The sequence below is a fragment of the Copadichromis virginalis genome, linkage group LG1 (assembly GCF_057382275.1).
Source record: "Copadichromis virginalis isolate Kocher_CV1m ecotype Utaka linkage group LG1, C_Virginalis_male_GT1.1, whole genome shotgun sequence".
Taxonomy (NCBI): Eukaryota; Metazoa; Chordata; class Actinopteri; order Cichliformes; family Cichlidae; genus Copadichromis; species Copadichromis virginalis.
In genome coordinates, this window is record NC_140618.1 from 32,070,402 (window position 1) to 32,091,488 (window position 21,087).

The 21,087-nt window shown below is 40.3% G+C and overlaps 1 protein-coding gene across 15 annotated transcripts in view; it reads left to right on the top strand.

Moving 5' to 3' along the window:
- Positions 1-21,087, top strand: part of madd (MAP-kinase activating death domain) — a 54,196-nt gene that overhangs the window by 24,077 nt on the left and 9,032 nt on the right. For 5 of the 15 annotated variants that reach the window (XM_085459949.1, XM_085460005.1, XM_085459890.1 and 2 more), the window contains 20 exons: positions 225-478; positions 719-858; positions 2,732-2,833; positions 7,622-7,730; positions 7,866-8,052; positions 8,896-9,046; positions 9,361-9,564; positions 10,952-11,002; positions 12,295-12,398; positions 12,632-12,715; positions 13,623-13,781; positions 14,133-14,253; positions 15,396-15,458; positions 16,338-16,458; positions 16,637-16,742; positions 16,866-16,976; positions 17,061-17,168; positions 18,561-18,725; positions 18,850-18,922; positions 19,247-19,353. In XM_085459949.1, the coding sequence (XP_085316075.1) occupies positions 225-478; positions 719-858; positions 2,732-2,833; positions 7,622-7,730; positions 7,866-8,052; positions 8,896-9,046; positions 9,361-9,564; positions 10,952-11,002; positions 12,295-12,398; positions 12,632-12,715; positions 13,623-13,781; positions 14,133-14,253; positions 15,396-15,458; positions 16,338-16,458; positions 16,637-16,742; positions 16,866-16,976; positions 17,061-17,168; positions 18,561-18,725; positions 18,850-18,922; positions 19,247-19,353 (2,520 nt within the window). Of the gene's footprint in view, positions 1-224; positions 479-718; positions 859-2,731; positions 2,834-3,178; positions 3,221-3,608; positions 3,627-4,565; positions 4,626-7,621; positions 7,731-7,865; positions 8,053-8,895; positions 9,047-9,360; positions 9,565-10,951; positions 11,003-12,294; positions 12,399-12,631; positions 12,716-13,622; positions 13,782-14,132; positions 14,254-15,395; positions 15,459-16,337; positions 16,459-16,636; positions 16,743-16,865; positions 16,977-17,060; positions 17,169-18,560; positions 18,726-18,849; positions 18,923-19,246; positions 19,354-21,087 lie in introns of all 15 variants that reach the window. The other 10 variants (XM_085459959.1, XM_085459897.1, XM_085459932.1 and 7 more) reach the window with 7 other exon arrangements.

The following is a 21,087-nucleotide window of genomic DNA, read 5'->3' on the forward strand; positions in this document are numbered from 1 at the left end:
TGTGATCTTTCTAATTCATTTCAAGATTAAATAGACTTGTGTAGATTGGTCCTCTTTAACCTTCTCTTCTTTATTTTTTGATGAACTAAATCTCCTTTTGTTTATGATAAGTGTGTACAAACTGTCTTTATCTGTTGAGTGTGCATCTTTTTCAGCATGATAGTTGTGCACATTGAGGAACATTTACAAAATTCCCTTCTTATGTGTTTTCATGTGTTTTTTAGGAGCAAGGGGAAGTACCTGAAATTGAGGCATCAGCAAGCGCTGCTTTACAGAACCCCGTGCCGGGATTGGCCAATCAGCCGTTCCTCAGACCTGCAGCTGATGCTGGTCTGGTGGAGCAAGCCAACAAAAAGCAAGAGTATGACAACCCATACTTTGAGCCTCAGTATGGCTTCCCCTCAGAGGATGACCCTGATGCAGAAGAGCAAGTGGAATCATACACCCCTCGATTCAACCAGAACCTCAATGGCAACAAGTGTGTTAAGCTTGTTCATCGCTTGAATGAATGCATTATCTTCATTCAAATGGGCTCTCTGACCATGCAATGATCTCTTTCCAAACCTAGCATGTCAGAATACTCTCTTCATTCATGGTCTTGAATCTTTGGTGGTGTTATGTTATACAGTGTGAATGCTGGAGGGTTACCAGTGGTGTATGTATATTTTCCCGTGTCGACGATGCACTGTAATGTCTTTTCACCATTTTATTTCCGTAGGGCACAGCGTCCTTTACGCCCCAGTAGCCTTAGGCTCCCAGGAGAGTCCGATGGGGAGGGAGACTCGCGTAACAGTTCACCAAACTCCACCATTTCCAACAACAGCAACGATGGATTTGGAGGACTCATGTCCTTCGCCAGTAAGAACATTTAAATATTATTGTATTGTCGGCTAACCTGAGGCAATATAATGTGATTGATCTGAATATGGAGAAAAAGCAACTGTATGCTAAGATGAAGAACATGTTGCCAGCAGTGCCAGAAAGACCAGATAAGGTTGATGAGATGAGTTAAATTAGGAGATTTTGTTTCTATATGAAATCTGTTATTATGTGACATACTTTATTTACATATTTGCTTTTGGTTTTACTTTTTAAGTTCAAGTTTCCTCGTTTTACCCAAGGCTTGTTTTGAGAGTAAACATGTTTTACCAAACTTAATGATAAGAGTCAGCGATGTTAAACAGAGTTTTTGCAATATAGTCTCAAAATTAAATCATTACATTTCAAGGACATTTTTGATGTTTATGTCAATAAACGGGAAAAAACCTTCTATTAGCAGCAGCATTATAGTGCAATAATAGTGACAGCATTATATACAGCAGAAGTCAAATGTAAGCACAAAAGTAGCGTTTGCACCATTTTCCCTGGACCTAAAAATAAAACCGCTTGTCCATCACAACCAACACACTGCTTGTGTTGTTGTTGTGCTCAGTAGGGAATGTAAACATATGGTGTCGCTATAGTATTGATATTGAGATATGGCATTTATATATGTCATAAAAAGTTATACCAACATTTTGAAGAAGGCAGGGTATGTCACAGCCTTTGGTGATGAAATGCTATGGAGGCTTAAAAACAAGATGAAATGATGATGTAATAGCAAAGACAGTATATTTAATGTGTGTACTGTATATGCATATGATATGGGTCTGCATAAACACAGATATAAACATTAGGGGTGCAACGATACTCGTACAGTGCTTTCGGTTCGGTACGCATATGTATCGAACAATTCAAAATTTTTAATTTATTTTATCAACTTTCCTTCTGATGATGCTGTCTGTGTTGAGCACTCAGTGGATCTGCGCTCAACAGTGCAGCCTAGGCGGAGTAGTCGAACGCAGATTCACTGAGCGCAGGGCAAGCTAGCGAGACAGAAGTTAAGCTCTCCTTGCAACATGGCAAATTGAACCTCCCCCACCCTCATTTAGATCTGGCGTTTGGAACTATTTTGGTTTTCATGTGACGTATGACCCTGAAGGTAAGCGCGTCATGGACTAAAGTAAAACAGTATGTTGGATGTGCCATGCAATGCTCAATTACATTGGTGGGAACTAGTGTGTTAGCGCAGTTAGCTCGTTAACGTGTTGGCCGTCCAGCCCTATGCACGGGGCGATCCGCGGTAGCTCGTTAACGGAGATTTGCCGTGTTGTGGCTTTAATGTCATTTCAACGAGATTAACGCTGACAGCACTAGTGGGAACACAACGAATATGACTGCACATTTACTCCGACATCATCCTAGTGCAAGTGGAAGTAGACAAAAACAACAAGCACGCATGCTACAAACTTTACCCAAGTCATTTAGACAGCCGTTATATCAGGTCCCCATAAGGAGGATCATGTGCTGTTTAATATGCTGCCGAGAGTATAGCCCAGAAGAAGCGTATAGTATAGCTTTTATTTTGGAAAGAGCCATTCCTCTGTAATAAACTCTTTTCCAAAGATGAGTGATTTCTCAATCAGATTTATTTATTTTTATTACTTTGTTGTTTCAGCAACATTAAATTTAAAAACTGTACTTTTGAGTTAAAATATATATTTATAATTTTAATAAATGACAAATTAAAAAGGCATGAACATTTTTTTGTATCGAAAAAATATCGAACCGTGACACCAAAATATCGAACCGAACCGTGAATTTTGTGTATCGTTGCACCCCTAATAAACATGTTGGAGGAGGAATTCAAACACAAAGCAGTATTTGATTTTTCTCATCACTCCTTTTACAGGCAATCTCTACAAGAACCACGGCACAAGTTTCAGCTTGTCCAATCTTGCCCTTCCTAATAAGGCAGCAAGGGAGAAATCAACACCGTTCCCCAGTCTAAAGGGTAGGTGGCTTATGTGAACACTTAGTTGTTCAGTATACTTATCTGTTCAGCGTGGTTTCAGCGGTGATTAAAAAAAATTGTAATATATTTTGTGGGGATATGAAAAGACCTAAAAATAGGAATCGTGGGGGGAAAAAAATGATTTTGATACATTTTTTGTTCATCACTGGCTTCATTTACTCAATTATACAATTTTGGATGCTTTAAATTACATGCTATTCTAATTCAATTTAAGTTTTTTATTTTTTTTATTTTTTTATTTTTATTTTTTATGTTATTGACTGATTAATTTACTTTCCTTCTCTGCCTTTCTTTTCTTTTTCTAATTCGTTTTGGGGTAAAAAGAATATTTTAATTTTGATATTGAGGAGGAAGTGGAGCAAGCAGGTTTGTAGAATTTGCTTTTTTTTTGTAGCCTGACTTTCCTCCTTTTGGATTGGCAAACATATATGGCACTATTTAAAGGAGAATATTGAGGATGTATAAAATAAATAAATTTCTCTCGAGTCAGAAAATCCACTCAGAAACAGAGTTCACATTATTTTCATGGTCTTGTGCAGGTTGTTTTTGCAGAGATGAGCAAATTGAAATTCTATAATGAATTCTGTTTAGGCTGGATTTTCACTTTAGCTGAGAGAAAAACAAAATAATGTAAAAAAAAAAAACAAAAAAGGTAAAGCATGATAAACTAACTCAATAGCTCCACACCATGTGGAATAGCTGCCATAGAAAATGTTCTGTTCCTTTGATTTTGATGTGTTTTGTCTTTGTCCAGATTCCCCTGAAAGCCCGGGTATGTTATGTCTGGTGTGATAGTTTGTAACCTCTTGAATAGGCATTTCTTTAACCTTGAAGTGACCTCTGCTTATCTTTATACCTCTTTTTCTTAGACTAAGACACACTTATAACACCACAGATCTAAACCCCTACCTTCCCCTTTGTTTCTTTGCCATCCCTCTTTGTGTGCCTGTTGGGAGTCTTCTTGATGCACTGTGACGCACACATTTACAGTCAAAAGATTTTTGACTATAATCTGTAATTGGTGTGGCATCTGCTCATCATTACCGCTAGAGGAAAAATGTCAAGTCCTTATATATATATAATGGAGTAACATTTAAGTCTTTGAATGATCTGTTTATCTCCCACTGGCTGCTTGTCTCTTAAACTTTTGTGTTGTTTGCTTGTTTGGTGGCGTTTTCTTTTTGATTTAATGAACTATTTAACAAATATGATTTTAGATTTGAGTATTTTACTGCTTTCTATTTTGGTTTGTTTTTAATTCTTGAAACAAGATAATCACTTAGTGATAAATTCCTTCATGCACATGTTCAAAAAGAAGGGACTCAGTCCATTGCACTAGATTTACACTGTCTATGTTGAACTGTTCAGCATTATTCATGTGGTTCAGGCTACTGATGTGTGCACAACAAAGTATGAGCTATACTCTGCTCTTACTTGGGTTGTAAATGTTGAACATCTTGCTGGCATTGTTCATTTTATCCAACATTTTCAGGGTCAACACCATCATCAGTACATACTGTGTATTTCTCTTTTCTGTCTACCCTTTTTTTTTTTTTTTTTTCCTTCAATATTTTTTTTTCTATTGTTTGACGCCATGTTGAGTGTGCATGTGTGTTGTATTATGGGTTGATGTTCAGACTGGTTGTGTCTGGGCCGGTGTCCCTCTCTCTGTCCACCTTTTCGCGGCACTAATTCTGGGTTTTGTGTGCAGTATTTGGGCTAAATTCTCTAATGGAGATAATTACAGAGGCCGGTCCGGGGAGCGGAGAAGGTGGGTTCTGCCCTTTTATCGCGTGAGCTGCATGCTTCTCCAAGCCAGTCAATTACATCTCCCAGCATTCCTCGTGTCTCTCTCCATTTCAGTCACTGTGTTTGTCATTAAAGGTCCAGTGTTGTCTTATCGCACTGCCATTCATAGTGACTGTTCTTTCTCAGACTAACTGTTCATGCCACAGTATGTTTAACCTCATCTATTTCACTAGCAATATCACAAAATGTTAAAACAAATGAGGATATTTTCAGCAATCGCAGGGAAATGAGAGCAATATGTTATAAAACTATTAAGCCCAGAGAAGCAAATGAAACACAAGACGGATAAAAGGATGTAAGAAATACATCACATGTGTAGGTTGTTTTACACCTCAGCTGCAGCACGCTTCCTGAATAGAGCTACTGGAACTTTGACCATAGCTCTGGGAACACCAGTAGTATTATACAAGAGCACATTACAGGACTTGAGACTGTTGCATGCAAATGTCCATAGTCACATTAGTCTCCTACCTCATATTTGGGTCAGTTTTAGGGGCCACGTTCTCAAATAGCTCTGCTTTGAAAGCAGCGGCCTGGAGGAAACATTGTTTTTGCCATGCTGGTGGCCTGGGACAATTTCTTAATTTTTTAAAATTGATCTGGTGGTTTCTGTTACTACATTGGGCCAAGGTATAGTCGGCCCGGATGGAACTCCATCATCTGTTGGCATGCTGGCTGTGGGCAGGTAAAGTGGAATTTATTGTCCAGCAGGGTTAGCATGTTTGCAGTCTGCTGGCTCTCAAAGGATGGCCCGTCTGCCTACAGAGATCTCATCAGAGGGAGGCCACTTTTGCCTCCCTCTGATGAGTGCAGGCAAAGTGCAGAGCATATGGTACAAATGGTCTGTGGCCACTCTGTCAGACAGACCAACAACAGAACAAATCAAAGTACAGTACTGACAAAAAGGACAGCATGTGTTAGCTGGCATACTAAACTGTACAAAGAAACTACCTTACTGCATAGCTAAATGGTGGGATGTCCCAGCCTATGGTGAAGACTCATGTTCAGGGTGAGGTGAAGCAAAAAGGCAGTTAGTGCCTGGTGATGGAGAAGTTGGCTAAGCACACCTGCCTATGGATGGATGAGCTGGCTACCCTATAAAACATATCGAAACAAGAAGAGGTGTTTGAATAATGACTGTGCAGTAGAGCTATATGCAGGCTGTACTTTGCAGTCACCAGCCAATCAGAATATGTGTAATGAGAAAAGCTTCCCAGGAATAGACAGGGAGGTGCATCGCAGGGGGAGACATTGAAACTAATGCTAGGAATGAGAACCCACTGATTCCTTTGATAATGGTGGGGCAACCAACTCTGTCACCTGATCCACAAATAATATCTTAACTATAAATCATATCTTAAAATTATGCCTGTTATATTTTTACAGATTTATTTCATTTGTATCATGATGAATCAGTGTTTCTGATTTATTGACAGAATTTGTTATTCCACCTGGCTCAGTCAGTGCAAAAATCTGACCAATCATTGTACCCTGACCTGCTTTTACAGTTGTATATTATTTCCAGGCTTCAGACTGGTATGCAGATTGATCTCACTTCCAGTTTATTTTTCAACTCAGGTCTTCCGAGCATTTTACCCCTGTTTTCTAGCTTCTTTAAGAAGCCACAAACAAAAAATTATGAAAGTTGAGTCTCCGGATAGAGAAGCTGAGTTTCCAACAAGCTTCTTTTCATTTGGCCTCAGACTTATCTGTTCATATTCATAGTGGACAGAGTCCATACAGTCTCCACCCTCTTCCTGCTGCAACATTCATCATACTTGAAAATTCCCCGTGTTTCAAGTGCTGCTTCAGTTGCCATCCCTTCCACAATAAATCATAAGGAAAACCGAAAGAACAGCTATGAGTTATTGGTTTTCAGACTAAAGCATGCTGAAAAATTCTTCTTGTGCAGTCGCAGCATTGATCTCCAATAAAACTTCAACAACAGAAATAAACAATAGATCTCCACTGCTATATTTCTTGTTATTTCTATGTTACATTTATAGTGAAAAAGCTCCATTTAATGCTTTTTTTTTTTTTTTGGTCAGTGTTGTGTTTGAATAATTTTTACTGGAAAATTTTTACTGGAATTGTTAACTGACATAACCGAACAGGTGTGCCGCACATTAGTATTTAGCATGAACGCCGGCACATACAGGGTGAGTCGTAGAAGGAGCGGGTTCTATTAGGAAAGGCTCTTTGAAATGTGTAGTTTGAGTCAACACGGTGTAGCTGGAATAGAAAAACAATAATAAAATATCAGATCAGTGGAAGTTATTTTGTCTGAAATGGCTGAATGTGTAACAGCGTTTAGGTTTCTTACACACAGTTAGGTAAAGGTTTAAAATGGATGGAAATTGCAATACTTGGACTTGAATCATTTTTTGATCATTTTATACTACAATGATGAAATGATTTCCACAGTCCTAACATCTACTGCATTGTGGTATCCATCCACTCACGTCTTTATTTTCCTTCATGCATGTTATCACTGATGTAGTTTTGCTACACACTGTCCTCCCACTGACCTCAAATCACTATTCTGCTAATGTGTGATGCCACCACCAAGAGCACCATTAGGACTCCTGTGTGTGTTTGTGTGTAGAGAGCAAGAGAAGAAGAGTGTCTGCACCATGTCCCTGTTTGATTTGTCCTTCACTTCTCCTGTTGTAATAATAGACTCTAGCAACGCCAGTAATTTGTGTGTTCAGCAGTAGATAACCTTCAGTGTTTGTCCTCTTCACAAAGTGATGTAAACTGCTTTCTTTCCTATCTGATGTTGAATCTTATAAAAATCTGATTTGAAAGCCCCCCCCGGATTACAATTCCTGGTTAGCAAGTGCCTCTGTGTGAGTCTAATCCAGTGCTCCTCTGTGTAGCGAGCTAGTAGTTTGTAGTTTATGTGTGTTATTATTTTGTGATGTATTAGAAACATAATTATCGTGGTTGTTCTTCCAGGCGCACGCGCACCTCGAGCACTTGTTGACCAGAAGTCTTCAGTGATCAAACACAGTCCGACTGTGAAAAGAGAATCGCCCTCTCCTCAGGGCCGGGTAAACAACACAAGGTAGTAAACGATTTTAGATTAAAAGTATTTCTTAATTCTTTTGTATTTGTTAAGCTAAAGGCTTTAGATTGGATGCATTTTAATTGTTGTGTAATTGCTGTTTAGTGTGACTGAACCTGTGTTATGTCCATTCAGTGAGAACCAGCAGTTCCTTAAGGAAGTAGTGCAGAGTGTTCTGGATGGTCAGGGAGTGGGCTGGCTCAATATGAAAAAGGTGCGCCGCCTGTTGGAGAACGAGCAGCTTCGTGTGTTTGTGCTGAGTAAGCTGAACAGAGCCGTCCAGTCGGAGGAAGACGCCAGGCAGGAGATCATTCGGGATGTGGTGAGATCTTTGTTCTTATTCATTATTCCATGACAGCGCTTGCCTGTACCAGGAGTATTTTTAAACCTGGGCTATATTTTCTCATTTTGTTTAGTCTAAATGATTAATCTGGACAAAAACATTTGGAATTGGTCCAGTATTGAGCCAGAACAATATAGAAGGAAGTTCTGAAACAGTATTCTAAGGCTCTGCTGTGTTTGATATCAACCTGCCAGGCTTTTGCATATACAGATGCAACAAAATAAAGCTAACCACAGTTCCACCACTCTGCAGCATGTTAAAGCACTTATCTGTTAAAAGTGCTTGGCTGTAGGTTTTCTTCTCCTTTTTCACTAGCGGTCGTTATTTCGTTTGAAACATAATCACTGCAAAAAGTGACAAAAGAACAGCTTTTCAATAAGAGTCCTAGCCCCCCATAATGTATACATACATTAATGTATAACATTATGGTATCCTTTCTGCCCTCTCCACCCATCCCTGGTTGGTACTCTTTGAGTTTGAGTGATGGTCCCACCGTTGGCTTCCTGCAGCTGCTTCCATCACACAAGATTTTCGAGAGCAACTTATCCTGCATGTTTTTATGGTGTATAAACACTTAGAAGAACAGTGAACTTCGAGGATTTTTTTTAATTTTCAGAATATAACTATTGGAATAATAATTCCATGAGATTATATATGAAGTGTTTCAATCTGGGACTTGTTCAAAGTATTGTTTGCCTTTAATAACTGAGACTTGTTTAAGGTTTTGAAATGATAGTCTTTGACGATGGAAGCTTGTAGTGTTATTTGTATTTTTCTATTCAGTTTTTCAGTAGAAACCATGTTACTGTGTTTTGTTTCCAGGAGGTGAACAGGAAGGTGTACAAAGGCATGTTGGACATCTTGAAGTGCACCGTTTCCAGTCTGGAGCACTCCTACACTAATGCAGGCCTCGGGGGAATGGCCAGTGTATTCAGCCTGCTGGAAATAGCACGTACACATTATCAAACCAAAGGTATGCCTCATGCTTTTAACACGGAGGAGTGGAAATGAGTGAGTTAGAGGATTTATTTATTTACTTTTACTTTTCTCAGCTTGTTTAAGATTCTTTGTGCTGAGGAGTGTAACGGCAGCGAGCCTGTGCTACTAACACTTGTCCGTCTTTGCACTGTTTATATTAAGCTTTGTGTTGCATGTTAGACTTCGAAGCACTAAAAGTGTGATTTTTCTTACTTTTAATTGATTCCCAGTTTAACCCACCGCCTCTTTTGTTTTTGTGTATTTTTGATGACCTCTGTTTTTGGCCCCTTAATTTCCGTAACTCGGTAGACCCAGAAAAGCGCAAGCGAAGCCCCACAGACAGTGCTGGCAGCCCAGGGAGTAAAGAGAGTCCTTCTGGTCGTATGGAGACTGCCAGACCTCAGGGCCTTCTGAATATTCCCCACCTGCAGCTGCCACACCACACAACGGGCAAAGGAGCCCGCCATTTTGATACCCGGAGTCTGAATGAGGAGAACTTTATTGCCTCGATTGGTGTGTACACCACTCCAGCCCGGTTGCATGTGCACTGTAAAAATCCCCTCCCCCTACAAGCTCATCACCCTTAATACCAGTCTCCCTCCCCTCCTCCAGCCGTCTCAAAGAAAGATCCCCTCACTTGTTCCAGACTCAGATTCTTGCAGGGTAATAATATTCCACACATTTTGACTAAAAATAATCGCAAGAGTGGGCAGCCAAACTAAAAAACCAAAACAACAATAATAACAATAATGTTCTGCTTAGATGATTTTCGAAATTCAAATTCAGAATGAGGCCTTGGTTGCAGACATGATGAAAGCCTTGCAAAGTGTCTGGAATATATCCCTGTCTTTCAGCCTGGACTGCGTGTGCTTGTCTCCCTTCCCTTAAACATCTGTGCCCCTGTTTGCCTCCTTCCCAGAGTTCTGTCGTTAGCCTCTCGGCACCTTGAATGCATGTCATTGTTTTGGTCTTCCAATACGTAAATCTGCAGTAGTGGATGAGGGAAACCAGAGGTATGCGCATCAGTAGTCGAGACTACCCTCACTGCAGGTTTTCTGCAAGGCGTGCTGTAGAAAATAGCAGCTCCCTTTGCTCTCAGCATGGTGGGTGGAAGAATCACTCCCCAGTAAACAGTCCCAGTAAGAATGCAAATGTCACCTAAGAAGCTTTTCTATTGGTCCAGATGGAAGTAAGTGGAAAAATCTTTAATAATCTCTTCAGGATTTCAATTTCCAAAAGTTATTCTGGGTCTGTATACAGGGGACTTTCTCAGCTAAACCACCCTGACGCCTCTCCTACCCATACCCCCTTCTTTTCTTGTTAGAAGCTGCACCTTCAATTCTACAGAAAGCTGTGAGACTTGCATCCTGGCTTCTGCAACTGCTCCATTTCACATGCTGGCTAATCGGCCTCTCAACCTCATCCCATGCTCTTTTCCAAATCATCCATCTCTCTCCCTCTCTCGCTCTCTTTCTATCTCCTGATCTCTCTCTCTTGCTGTCTTACTTGTGCTCTGGAGAGCCAGACAAATGCAATAAATGCAAATCAGTGGCCTGTAATTAGAGCAAAAGCTCATTCTGACGTCACTGTGTGGCTCTCCAGGACTTTGTGCCAGGAACTACGGGTGTGTTGTAATGTTCCCTTAGTAGCTGTTACACATGATGGATTCAATGTAAAAAAAAAAAAAAAAAAGTTCTTTTTCTATTTTTTAAAATGTTCCAGATTAAAGCAGAGCTACATGCAAACATTACAAAATACCTTCCGTCAATATTGACAGATTCTCAATGCTTACTTTGTTTTGCTTTTGATTTTGATGCTCATCCACCATACATGCCTTTTCAACCAGCTCTCTGACTCTCTCTCTGTCTTTCTCTCCTTGCTTGCAATGCATCTTGGGTAGAATTGTGGAGCAAGCACCAGGATAAGCAAAAAGCTATGGAAAAACAACAGAGTAAGAGACTTTTCACACACCCAAAAAAACCCAACAAAAAAGGATTAGGGTGTTCAGCTGCTGACCTTTTTTTCCTGCTGCCTTCTGTCTACCTTTTCAAACTTACCAGGATCTTTTGTACATGAATAAATAAAAAAGAAATGAAGGAGAATAACCCAAGAAATATAGTTACACAGGTCTTGATTTTACTCTTACAAATAAAATGTGTATCAGGCTGTTTTTTCTATAAAATAATTAAGGCTAAAGCATTTTACACAAATACAATACTTTTAGGGAAAAGAAAGCATTTTATTTTCAAAAATGCCTGCTGTGTTTAATAGACTGTTTCCAAAATCTTGTGGAACTTAATTGACATTTTTTAAAAAAAAAAAGGGGGGAATTTCAATATGTCATTTTGTTTTACCAGTGTGTTTCTTTTTCCTTGCAAACATGCATTATGATGAACAGAGATGAATACCTGCTGCCCTGTCCTCCTCTTTTAACTGTATTCTTTCCAGTTTCAAGTGGCTTGCTGTAAACTGTGTGTTTGCAGCCAATATTTCACAGGTACACTTAAAAGCCTTATGAAATGTTAGAAAAGTTAAACGTCACAAAATCACGGGGGGGGGGGGGGAATGAAAAAGGAACAAGGAAGGGTCAGGATGTACTCGTCACCATCTGCACCTGCGGAGGTGATGGAACAAATTGCAAATCACACTTGAAACAGAAAATGTCTCCTTTACCGTCCATCAGTTTGTCTGCATGCCTAACTGCCTGTGTCTGTTTTTGGTGTAACTTGGGCCACATTTGCAGCATTGACTGAGACTTAATGTCACACGCTCTGGCAGTTTTGTTTTCATTTGTAACTTTTTCCCAATTTTACTGCACTCTGCTTGCCCCTTCTGTCTTTTCTCTGTCTGGTCTTGAACAACTTAAGCTGTTTTTTTTGTTTGTTTTTTTTTCATTATAACACCAGTATTTTATATGGAAAGATAAAAATAAAATAATTAGAACTTTTTTTTTTTTTTAAGATGCAGGAATTATTAATTTTTCTTCTTACAGTATTTTTCAGCTAGAATGAGGTTAAGGCACCAAGTCTTTGATACCAAACTTTGATAAGCTAGTGTTATACTGTATGCTTTGCTGTGCACAAGTGCAATGCAATGTTTAAATTGAGGCTTTGGCACTTCAGATGGATGTAGCGTCAGTGTCGCTGTGCTGTGCTGGCTTTGAGTGAGGCGGCTCTGAATAAGGTAAGAAGGCAGCGTAGTTGTCTTCATGAAAATGTGCTTATAATCATGCCTATTTTGCAGGGTCAGAAGGAGCAAAGCAGCAGCGCCCCCAGGTGACAGATGCAGAGGAGAAGAAGTCCCAAATCAGTGCTGATAGTGGCCTGAGTGTAACATCTGGATCTCAGGTTTGTATATGCAGCACTGTGCGAAAACATGTGTGAAGCATAGAGAAGATTAAACTAGGTTTAAAATATAAAAGCTTAATAGTTCAATCTAATTCCCCAGTCTTTGTATATGTTTTTGCCAGAGCCTGTAATTCTTGTAGTATTCAAGTTTTGATGTTGTTTCCCTTGAAAATACCATTACATATAAAAATACCAATGTATTGTTTTTTGTTTTTTTTTCTTTTGGGTTACAGAAGAGTGACACTGAATCTGTAGCAAGCTCAGAGCCACCAATCCTGACAAGGAGCACCAGCCAGGACTCAGAGGCCAGCACAGTGGTAGGGCATGGCCAACTCAGATATTAGTCACTAAATTTCGGTTTATTCCACCTACAAAGTAATTTAAAAAAAAAAAAAAAAAAAAAAAGAAGCAAGAAATGTGGGTGGTATGTGTTAGCATATTGTTAGCTGTAATAAAACAAACCAGTCCTCTGAGAGCTGTGACGTTGCTGTTGCTAGGTTATAGATTTAGTGAAGACTGAAAATGCCAAATGTCCTTAGATGATGAGTTTTCAGCCTCTCCATGAACAAAAGTAATTATATAAAAATGATGCAGATGTCATTCTCAAAGAGTGCAACCATTTAAAAACATGTAGTCATCATACAGTGATGTTAAGAAGAATGAAAATGGGCACCTCACAGTCACTGAATATCATGGAGTCAAATCTGAGGCTATTGGTTCTCCAGCTAAAGCTTGTAGGGCAGTAGGACAATGATCCCAAGCACAGCAGTGAATCTACAGCAGAGCAGCTGAAAAAGAAAAGAATTAAGATGTTGCAATGGACCAGTTGAAGCCCAGACCTCACTATGATTGAAATGATGTGGTTGGTCTTTATCAGAGCTGTGCATAGAAGAAATGCACATAAACCTCAATGAACAGAAACAGCAGTATCAGAGTAAAGAAGTGTGTTGTGGCCAAACTTCTTCCACAATGTGAGAGGTTGATAAAAGTACACAGGAAAAAAAAAAACATAATTTCAAGGTATATCTGATTAAGGTGGTTTTTAAAACTGGTGTAGTGCTGGGTTAAGATGAGGAATATGTTGCATAACTGTTTAATTTATTTTGCGTGATTGTGCTTTTTTCTTTTTTTTCTTTTTTTAATGTTTTTTAGTAACTAAATACTCCCAAGAATAAACCTTCCCCACTTCTGTATTGTTCTTACACCTTGGTTCTTACTTTGTAGATAAGCAATAGCTCTGGAGAGACTCTCGGAGCTGACAGTGATCTGAGCAGCACAGCAGGCGATGGCCTTGGCGGGAGAACCGCCCCTCATTTAACTCAGTCCAGGGGGACTCTTTCTGACAGCGAGATTGAAACCAACCCAGCCACCAGCTCAGTGTTTGTAAGTAAAGGACTCACTGCTTTGTTTATGACTTCACAAGTTAAAATAAGTGAAAGCTTCACAAAAGGTACTGGGCCTTGGTGGGATTTCAAGGTTCAGTTGAAGTTCAGTCACAACCAGTAGAGGTTAAAACTTGAAAAAGTTGAAGTGGAAAATAGTTTTTGTTTCTTTAACTAAGATTAAACTAAGGAAACCTACATCTTCCAGCAATTCAGTGTTCGTGTTGCGTTAAAGCCCAAGTGGTGTCAACGTATTTAAATGAATTTAAGCTAGTTTTCTATATTTGCACATTTGCGAACATATTTGGGGTTATTGTAATAACTTCTGATTCACTTTGTCTTTTTTCCAAAGGGGAAGACCCATACTCTGAAACCTGGTGTAAAAGATCATTTACCTGCCTTGGCAAAGGGGCTACCTGCACAGCCCATCGAGGACACCAGTATGAGGATTTACCTTTTCGAAGGCCTGCTGGGTAGGCTCCTGCTCTCTTGTTCTAAGGCTTTCTCTTACAGTTTGCTCCAACAGCTGATGCTTGGTAAAAACTTGCTTTCTGTTCTTTGTTGCTGTACTAACAACTTAAAATTGGTCCTTCCACTAAAGTAAAGACGGAAGCACTTTCAGTTACCCCTTACTTACTTTAACTTACGCAACTTCCTAATTTGGTTTGCCAGTTAATGTAATCACAGTGAACTTTCACTAATTTGGGAGTTGCTTATAATAGAGCAAAGCAGAAGTCAGACATGTGATGATTTAGGATTATGTAATGTTAAATGCTACAAACCAGTAAACTACAGCTAAAGGTTAAAAGCTGTTTTGTTTTGTCTAAAAAATAAAATAAACTGTAAAGATAATTGTAATAATAGTAGTAGCCCACTACATGCCAGTATAACAGTTTCAGTGTTCTCCATTGATTCTTCAAGTGTCTGGAACGCCACTGAAGGCTCAGACATCACTCCTCCAAAAAACATTCCCTCATTTGATGCTTTCATCATGGTGGTTCAGAGTGCTGTTGACTTTGGACTCAATGGAGTCCAACATCTCCATAGATATACATTTGGTTACAATTTTTGGTGACTTTATATAAAAGCGTATACAGATATTTCTAATTGTGAAGCCCCTCCCACAAGGCCTTATAGCTGGAACAATTGTCATCTTTGATCACTCCCATTATTAAGATAGAAATGCTTTATTCTCTGCCAGGTTTTTCCTTTAATTTGTCACTCCTTCCTAACCTGTGCAAATGACTAATTTTCTTTGCTGAAGGTGGCACTTGTCTGTGACTTTTTCTGAATGACTGTAATTTAGAACACCAGAAAAAATGGTATCTAACTGTGACTCTGTGTAACAAAACAGAATGTCAAACTAAAGTAAGAACGTAAGATAGTGGCTCATCTCCTTGAGTGCTGTTATAAAATAACAAGCCAGCCAAGTTCTAGATCTGTGAATATCTGGGCTTGCTTTGTCCATTTCTCCTTGTTTTTGTTCGTCTCGTGTGGGTTTCGACCCGCTCCGCTTTTGTTGTTGCCATTAAACCTACTCACCTCTTCGCCTAACCCCCTCCTGCTTTTGCTGCTTTTTTTCCCTCCTGCTGCTCCTCATGGGGAATTCTTCCAGGCCGTGATAAGAGCTCCGTTTGGGATCAACTAGAGGATGCTGCCATGGAAACCTTTTCACTAAGTAGGGCTGATCTCTTGCCTTTGCCCTTTAATTCCTTTGTGTTTGTGGAGCGTATCCACGGTTCACCCCAGCTAGCTCTGTGTTTAATCTCTGGGTTTTCTTTTTTCCTTGCACATCTGTGTTAAACATACAGAGGGGTAGAGCATGTAAGCAATAGGAAGATGTCTCACAGGAAGATCACAGTTAAACTAGGAGCTTTTAGTTAATGTTTCTTTGATTTTTCTGTTCACAAACATTTTCCCTCTAACTTTTATTTTAACCTAACAGCCTAACATTTCATGGGTTTGCACACTGAATGAGTGTTACCTTTAAGTGCTGGTAGAGATGTAATTACCAGCTGAACACACTCAAGCAACCAGCTGATGAGTGATACTGTTAAATGTCAAGATTCCTAGTGACCAATTATCACATTGTAATAGGGGTGAGAAAAAATGATGTAATGGAAAGTGAAAGCAACTAATTTGAGGCTAAAGGGGGAAAAAAGCTCCACTAACTTGTTATTTTGGAAAGGTTACAAAAACCGCACTTAAAAGCTGCAGCAGACAACAGTGTGTGTGTGTGTGTGTGTGTGTGTGTGTGTGTGTGTGTTTTAACCAAACCATTTTGGTTTAGTTTTCATTTGACCTGTTTTGATGTGCGCTTAATTATGCTCATCCAAATGTTCCAGTAAACCTTATTGTGTGTAAGATGTGTTAACGACCAGCATGTATCAGACCCCGATACACGCATATTTTCTCCTGTTATAGAAATGTATGCAAATCTTTGAAAGAGCTTGGTGGCTGCATGTGGTGTAGTTTGTGTTAATATGTTACCAGCCAAGGTGCAGACAGAAGCTTTTCAAATTTTGGGGAGCTTCATCTGTCTTCTTGATGTTTCTAGGTAAGGAGCGCTCCACACTTTGGGACCAGGTGCAGTTCTGGGAGGATGCCTTCTTAGATGCTGTTATGTTGGAGCGTGAGGGCATGGGCATGGACCAAGGACCTCAGGAGATGATTGAAAGGTTCCACTTGGCCATTGTTTTAGTTCAGCCAGTGTGATTTATGTTAATTTTCATATGCTTTTTTTTTTTTTCTCTTGGTCTTGGTTTTTTCACTATGTTGCATCACCGTTTTCATATCTACTCCATGGAACTCATTGTGGACTGTGAATAAGTTCTTCTGTGTTGCATGTCGACACAGATACCTGTCACTGGGAGAACATGACCGCAAGCGCCTGGAGGATGATGAAGACAGACTTTTGGCCACCCTGCTGCACAACATGATTGCATACATGCTAATGATGAAAGTATGGAGTGCTTTTTGTCAGTTCATTCAAAGCACAGTAAAACTGTTTGTTAATATACACAAATTTTTGTTTCCCTGTGAATATGTCAGCCTTTGAGGTTTGTGTTTGTTTGTTTTCATGTAGGTGAGCAAAAATGACATCAGGAAGAAAGTGAGGCGCCTGATGGGCAAGTCCCACATCGGCCTCACGTATAGCCAAGAGATCAACGAGATACTTGACAAACTGGCTCAAATGGTAAAAATTTGTATTCGTTTTATTTCACCCAGTTAAACTTCAGTTCATTGTTTTGATGAAATATGTGCTGAACTACATTTGCAGAACGGCCGAGAGCTGTCCATCAGGCCCAGCGGAAGCCGTCACATCAAGAAACAAACATTTGTTGTTCATGCTGGCACTGATACTACAGGAGACATCTTTTTCATGGAGGTATGCAAAGTCTGCATTTTATGTGTACTGTCTCCCTAATGACTTGGTCACATTAGAGTAAAAATAAGAGGGCATTCTGCTTGTGACTAGGAAGAATTTGTGGTTTGTCAGATTGATTACTAGTTACAACTTTTTGCTCACAGGTTGAGCACGTAACCGCCGTCAACCTCCGGATAATTGCACAGGTTGCCTGTTGGGAACAACCGATCTCCAAACAATCATTTTCTGACTTGGTCTGATTGTAACAAACTCAAACAGATTGTGTATCTCGTTGCAGCAAGGGACTCAACTGTTACTGGTCCTAGATAAAAGCAAGTTTGCAGAGTGCTTATATTATTTTGCAGTTAAATTGGTGTAATGCAGCAACTGTGTCACTATTTGTGAAGTAATTTCAGATGGTTGAGGTTCTGGCTAGACTCTAAATGTAAGTAGATGATGTGCATTTCTGTGTATGCAAATGGCAACAGATTTGTAAATTTCACATTATCATAAATGGAGTTTGTTTAACTGCCGACTTGACCTCCAACCAATAGCAGATTGAGACCATTTCACTGCCAAATTGGCGCACTAAAGTTGCAACCATTGTTGGTTGCAGACTTAGTCCCTGTCTTTGACGTAACCATTTCATAGATGTGATTGGAAGCTCCGCAGTAATGCGGACGCTGCACCGGTCCGTCGTGGTGAAGAGGGAGCTGAGTGTAAAAGCGAAGCTCTCAATTTACCGGTCGATCTACGTCCCTACCCTCACCTATGGCCACGAGCTGTGGGTAGTGACCGAAAGAACGAGATCGCGGATACAAGCGGCAGAAATGAGCTTCCTCCGAAGGGTGGCTGGCCTCTCCTTTAGAGATGGGGTGAGAAGTTCGGCCATCCGGGAGGGGCTCAGAGTAGAGCAGCTGCTGCTCCACATCGAAAGGAGCCAGCTGAGGTGGTTCGGGCATCTGACAAGGATGCCCCCTGGGCGCCTCCTGGGTGAGGTGTTCCAGGCATGTCCCACCAGGAGGAGGCCCCGGGGCAGACCCAGGACACGCTCGAGAGATTATATCTCTCGGCTGGCCTGTGAACGCCTTGGTATTCCCCCGGATAAGCTGGAGGAGGTGGCTGGGGAGAGGGAGGTCTGGGCCTCTTTGCTTAGGCTGCTGCCCCCGCGACCCGGCCCCGGACAAAGCGGATGAGGATGGATGGATGGAGATTGGAAGCTCATTACACAGTCGCAGTAATTTTAGGTCATGTTGTGGTCTTAAACCACTGTTTTCACCAGTGTGCCTGTAGCATAACGCAAAGGTTGTAGCAAAGGATATTTTTCTAAAATATCAAATGGTCTCAGAGTGTCTGAAACTTTCCTGAACATAGAAATAGTGTGCTTATTTTACTTGTGCTTTATTGTTCCAGGTTTGCGATGATTGCATAGTCCTGCGCAGCAACATCGGTACCGTTTATGAACGCTGGTGGTACGAGAAACTCATCAACATGACCTACTGCCCCAAGACCAAGGTGCTGTGTCTCTGGAGACGCAACGGCCAAGAGACGCAGCTGAATAAGTTCTATACCAAAAAGGTCAGAGGCTTCTTGTGTCTGCATCTCTTGTGTTAAATGATGCAGACACATCATCTTCTTAAGAGATGTGTCTGCATCTCTTAAGAAGATTCTAAAATCGAATAACTTTCTGATTGCTTTCCAGTGTCGTGAACTCTACTACTGTGTTAAAGACAGTATGGAAAGGGCTGCAGCAAGACAGCAAAGCATTAAACCAGGTATGGAGTGAGTTAGAGCAACCACAGGCTCCTTTTTGCATCTTATTTCATTCATTATTCTCTTTAACATGGACATTGTTTCTTTTGACAGTTTGATTGTTGAGTAGTACAAAATAGTATTTTATTTTGATTAATTAAATATTTTAGAGCAGTCAGTATTGCATAGATATAGATATGTTGATAATAACACAAAACATGGACAGACCTAAAGTTTAATAAAGCACTGCTGCAGTTTTGAAATTTCCAAGTACTTCCAGGTTGTTTAAGGTAAGAAGAACATGTGACAAGCTTTCAGACATTCCTGTTCCTGTGTCCATCCTTCAGGTCCCGAACTGGGCGGCGAGTTCCCCGTCCAGGACATGAAGACTGGTGAAGGTGGACTACTGCAGGTCACACTGGAGGGAATCAACCTTAAATTCATGCACAGCCAGGTAAGAGACCAGTTCTACTGCAAAGAAACTGCGTCTCATCTCACAGAAGGGCATGACAATGTAGAATCACTCATGATGGTTCAGACTTCATCGTCCTTCTGTCCACCCTCTCCGCTCGTCTCTCGTGTTTGCCTCTGAATCATTTCCTTTCATCGTGTGACGTCTTCCTCTATCACTAAGAAAATCCTTACAACACATTTGATTGGCATCTACTCATACCTGTTTTTCCCATAGAGGAAGAATTCCTGTTTGTGCTTTTGCTTTTTTTGGATTTGGCCCCCCCCGTTTCTGTGTGTGTGTGTGTGTGTGAGAGGGAGAGAGAGATTGTGTGCATGTCTTTGCCAAAAAATGAACCCATCCTTCCACACAAGTTTCTTTCGACATCTGTGGTGCTCGGATTTCATGTTGAGTTACTGTGTGGGAGGAGATGTTAATCTGTTCGTGTGTGTGTAAGAGTGACGTTCCACAGTGGTAAGACGGATGACCTTGAGAAAAGACTTTTCATTAATAATTGGCTATTTTATAGCAACCTTTGATTTTAAGTTTGGACCCCTTGAACATCTTCATGTGTTGTCTTCATGTCTGAGCAGTAGTGATAGTTGGGTGCTTTGTTTCCACAGGTTCATTTAAAATGTGTAGCTCTGATTGAACTATGCTGAATAATACAAATTAGGGGTAGAAGTGTTCATTGTTAGATACCCACTATCTTTAAACTGGCATCAGTTCACCCGAGGTCCTACGTTTTTTTGTTTTTGTTTTTTCCTTTTAGAAAATTCTGCAGCAGTGGTGTTCTGGGTAATTTGGACGGTCCATCACACTGCAGAGACGTGTCATTGGACCCACTTTCCACCCCCCAAAAACTGAAATATAATTTTTCTGTTACCGCATAAATTTCTCCCATTTTAATTACATGCACTGCAGTATTATGCAAAAGACTTAATTGTACCTTATTATATTTTGGATGTTGTGATTAATTAGAAGCAAAATGCCCAAACCCAAGTTTTTGGGATAGTACTGTATCCGGTTGTTCAGTGATGACGCGACGAATCCTACTTCCGGGTCTAAAGTAGTCTGCGTTTAATATGGCTTTTGTGTTGTTAACATGTTTAATGTTATGTATTTTCTTCTATTTGATCTCAAAAAGCTCCTAAAACAGTCAGTGATCCCTGTTGACCTCCCTCGGCTTTTATTACCGCTAATCATTTATTTAAGCTCAGTTTTTAAAACCTTAGGATGTAACTACAGCCCAGCCCATGCAGCAGTATATGAATGACTAACCTCGTATTGTGGATGGATTGTTCTCCTGGCTGAAGTTTGGTCCTTTTACAGCATCCTGCCATGCGATTACATTTGTTCCTGACCACCGAGAACACTCACGTTAACTTTTATAGAGTGGGAAAAAAGTTAGCTTGTTTATATTATGCTAACATAGCTGTGTCGCTAGTGGTCACGTAGCACATCATTATATACCAGCTAGCCAAACTTCAGTAACCCTACAAACGTCACTGCTGTTTAGTTTTCTGTCTTCATTTATGCTGGAAGTGATAGCAGAGCTGTACGTTTTAATTTGTTTCCAAAACCCCGCAGTCAGGACATGCTATATTGTATTTAGATAGAAGCTAGCGAGCTAACTCCCTGCTAACTTCTAACTCCGTTAAATGTCATAAATTCCGTTTTCATGGATGCCTGGATGTTAAACTCAATTGTTACACCTGGTAGAGCAGAACGCTGATC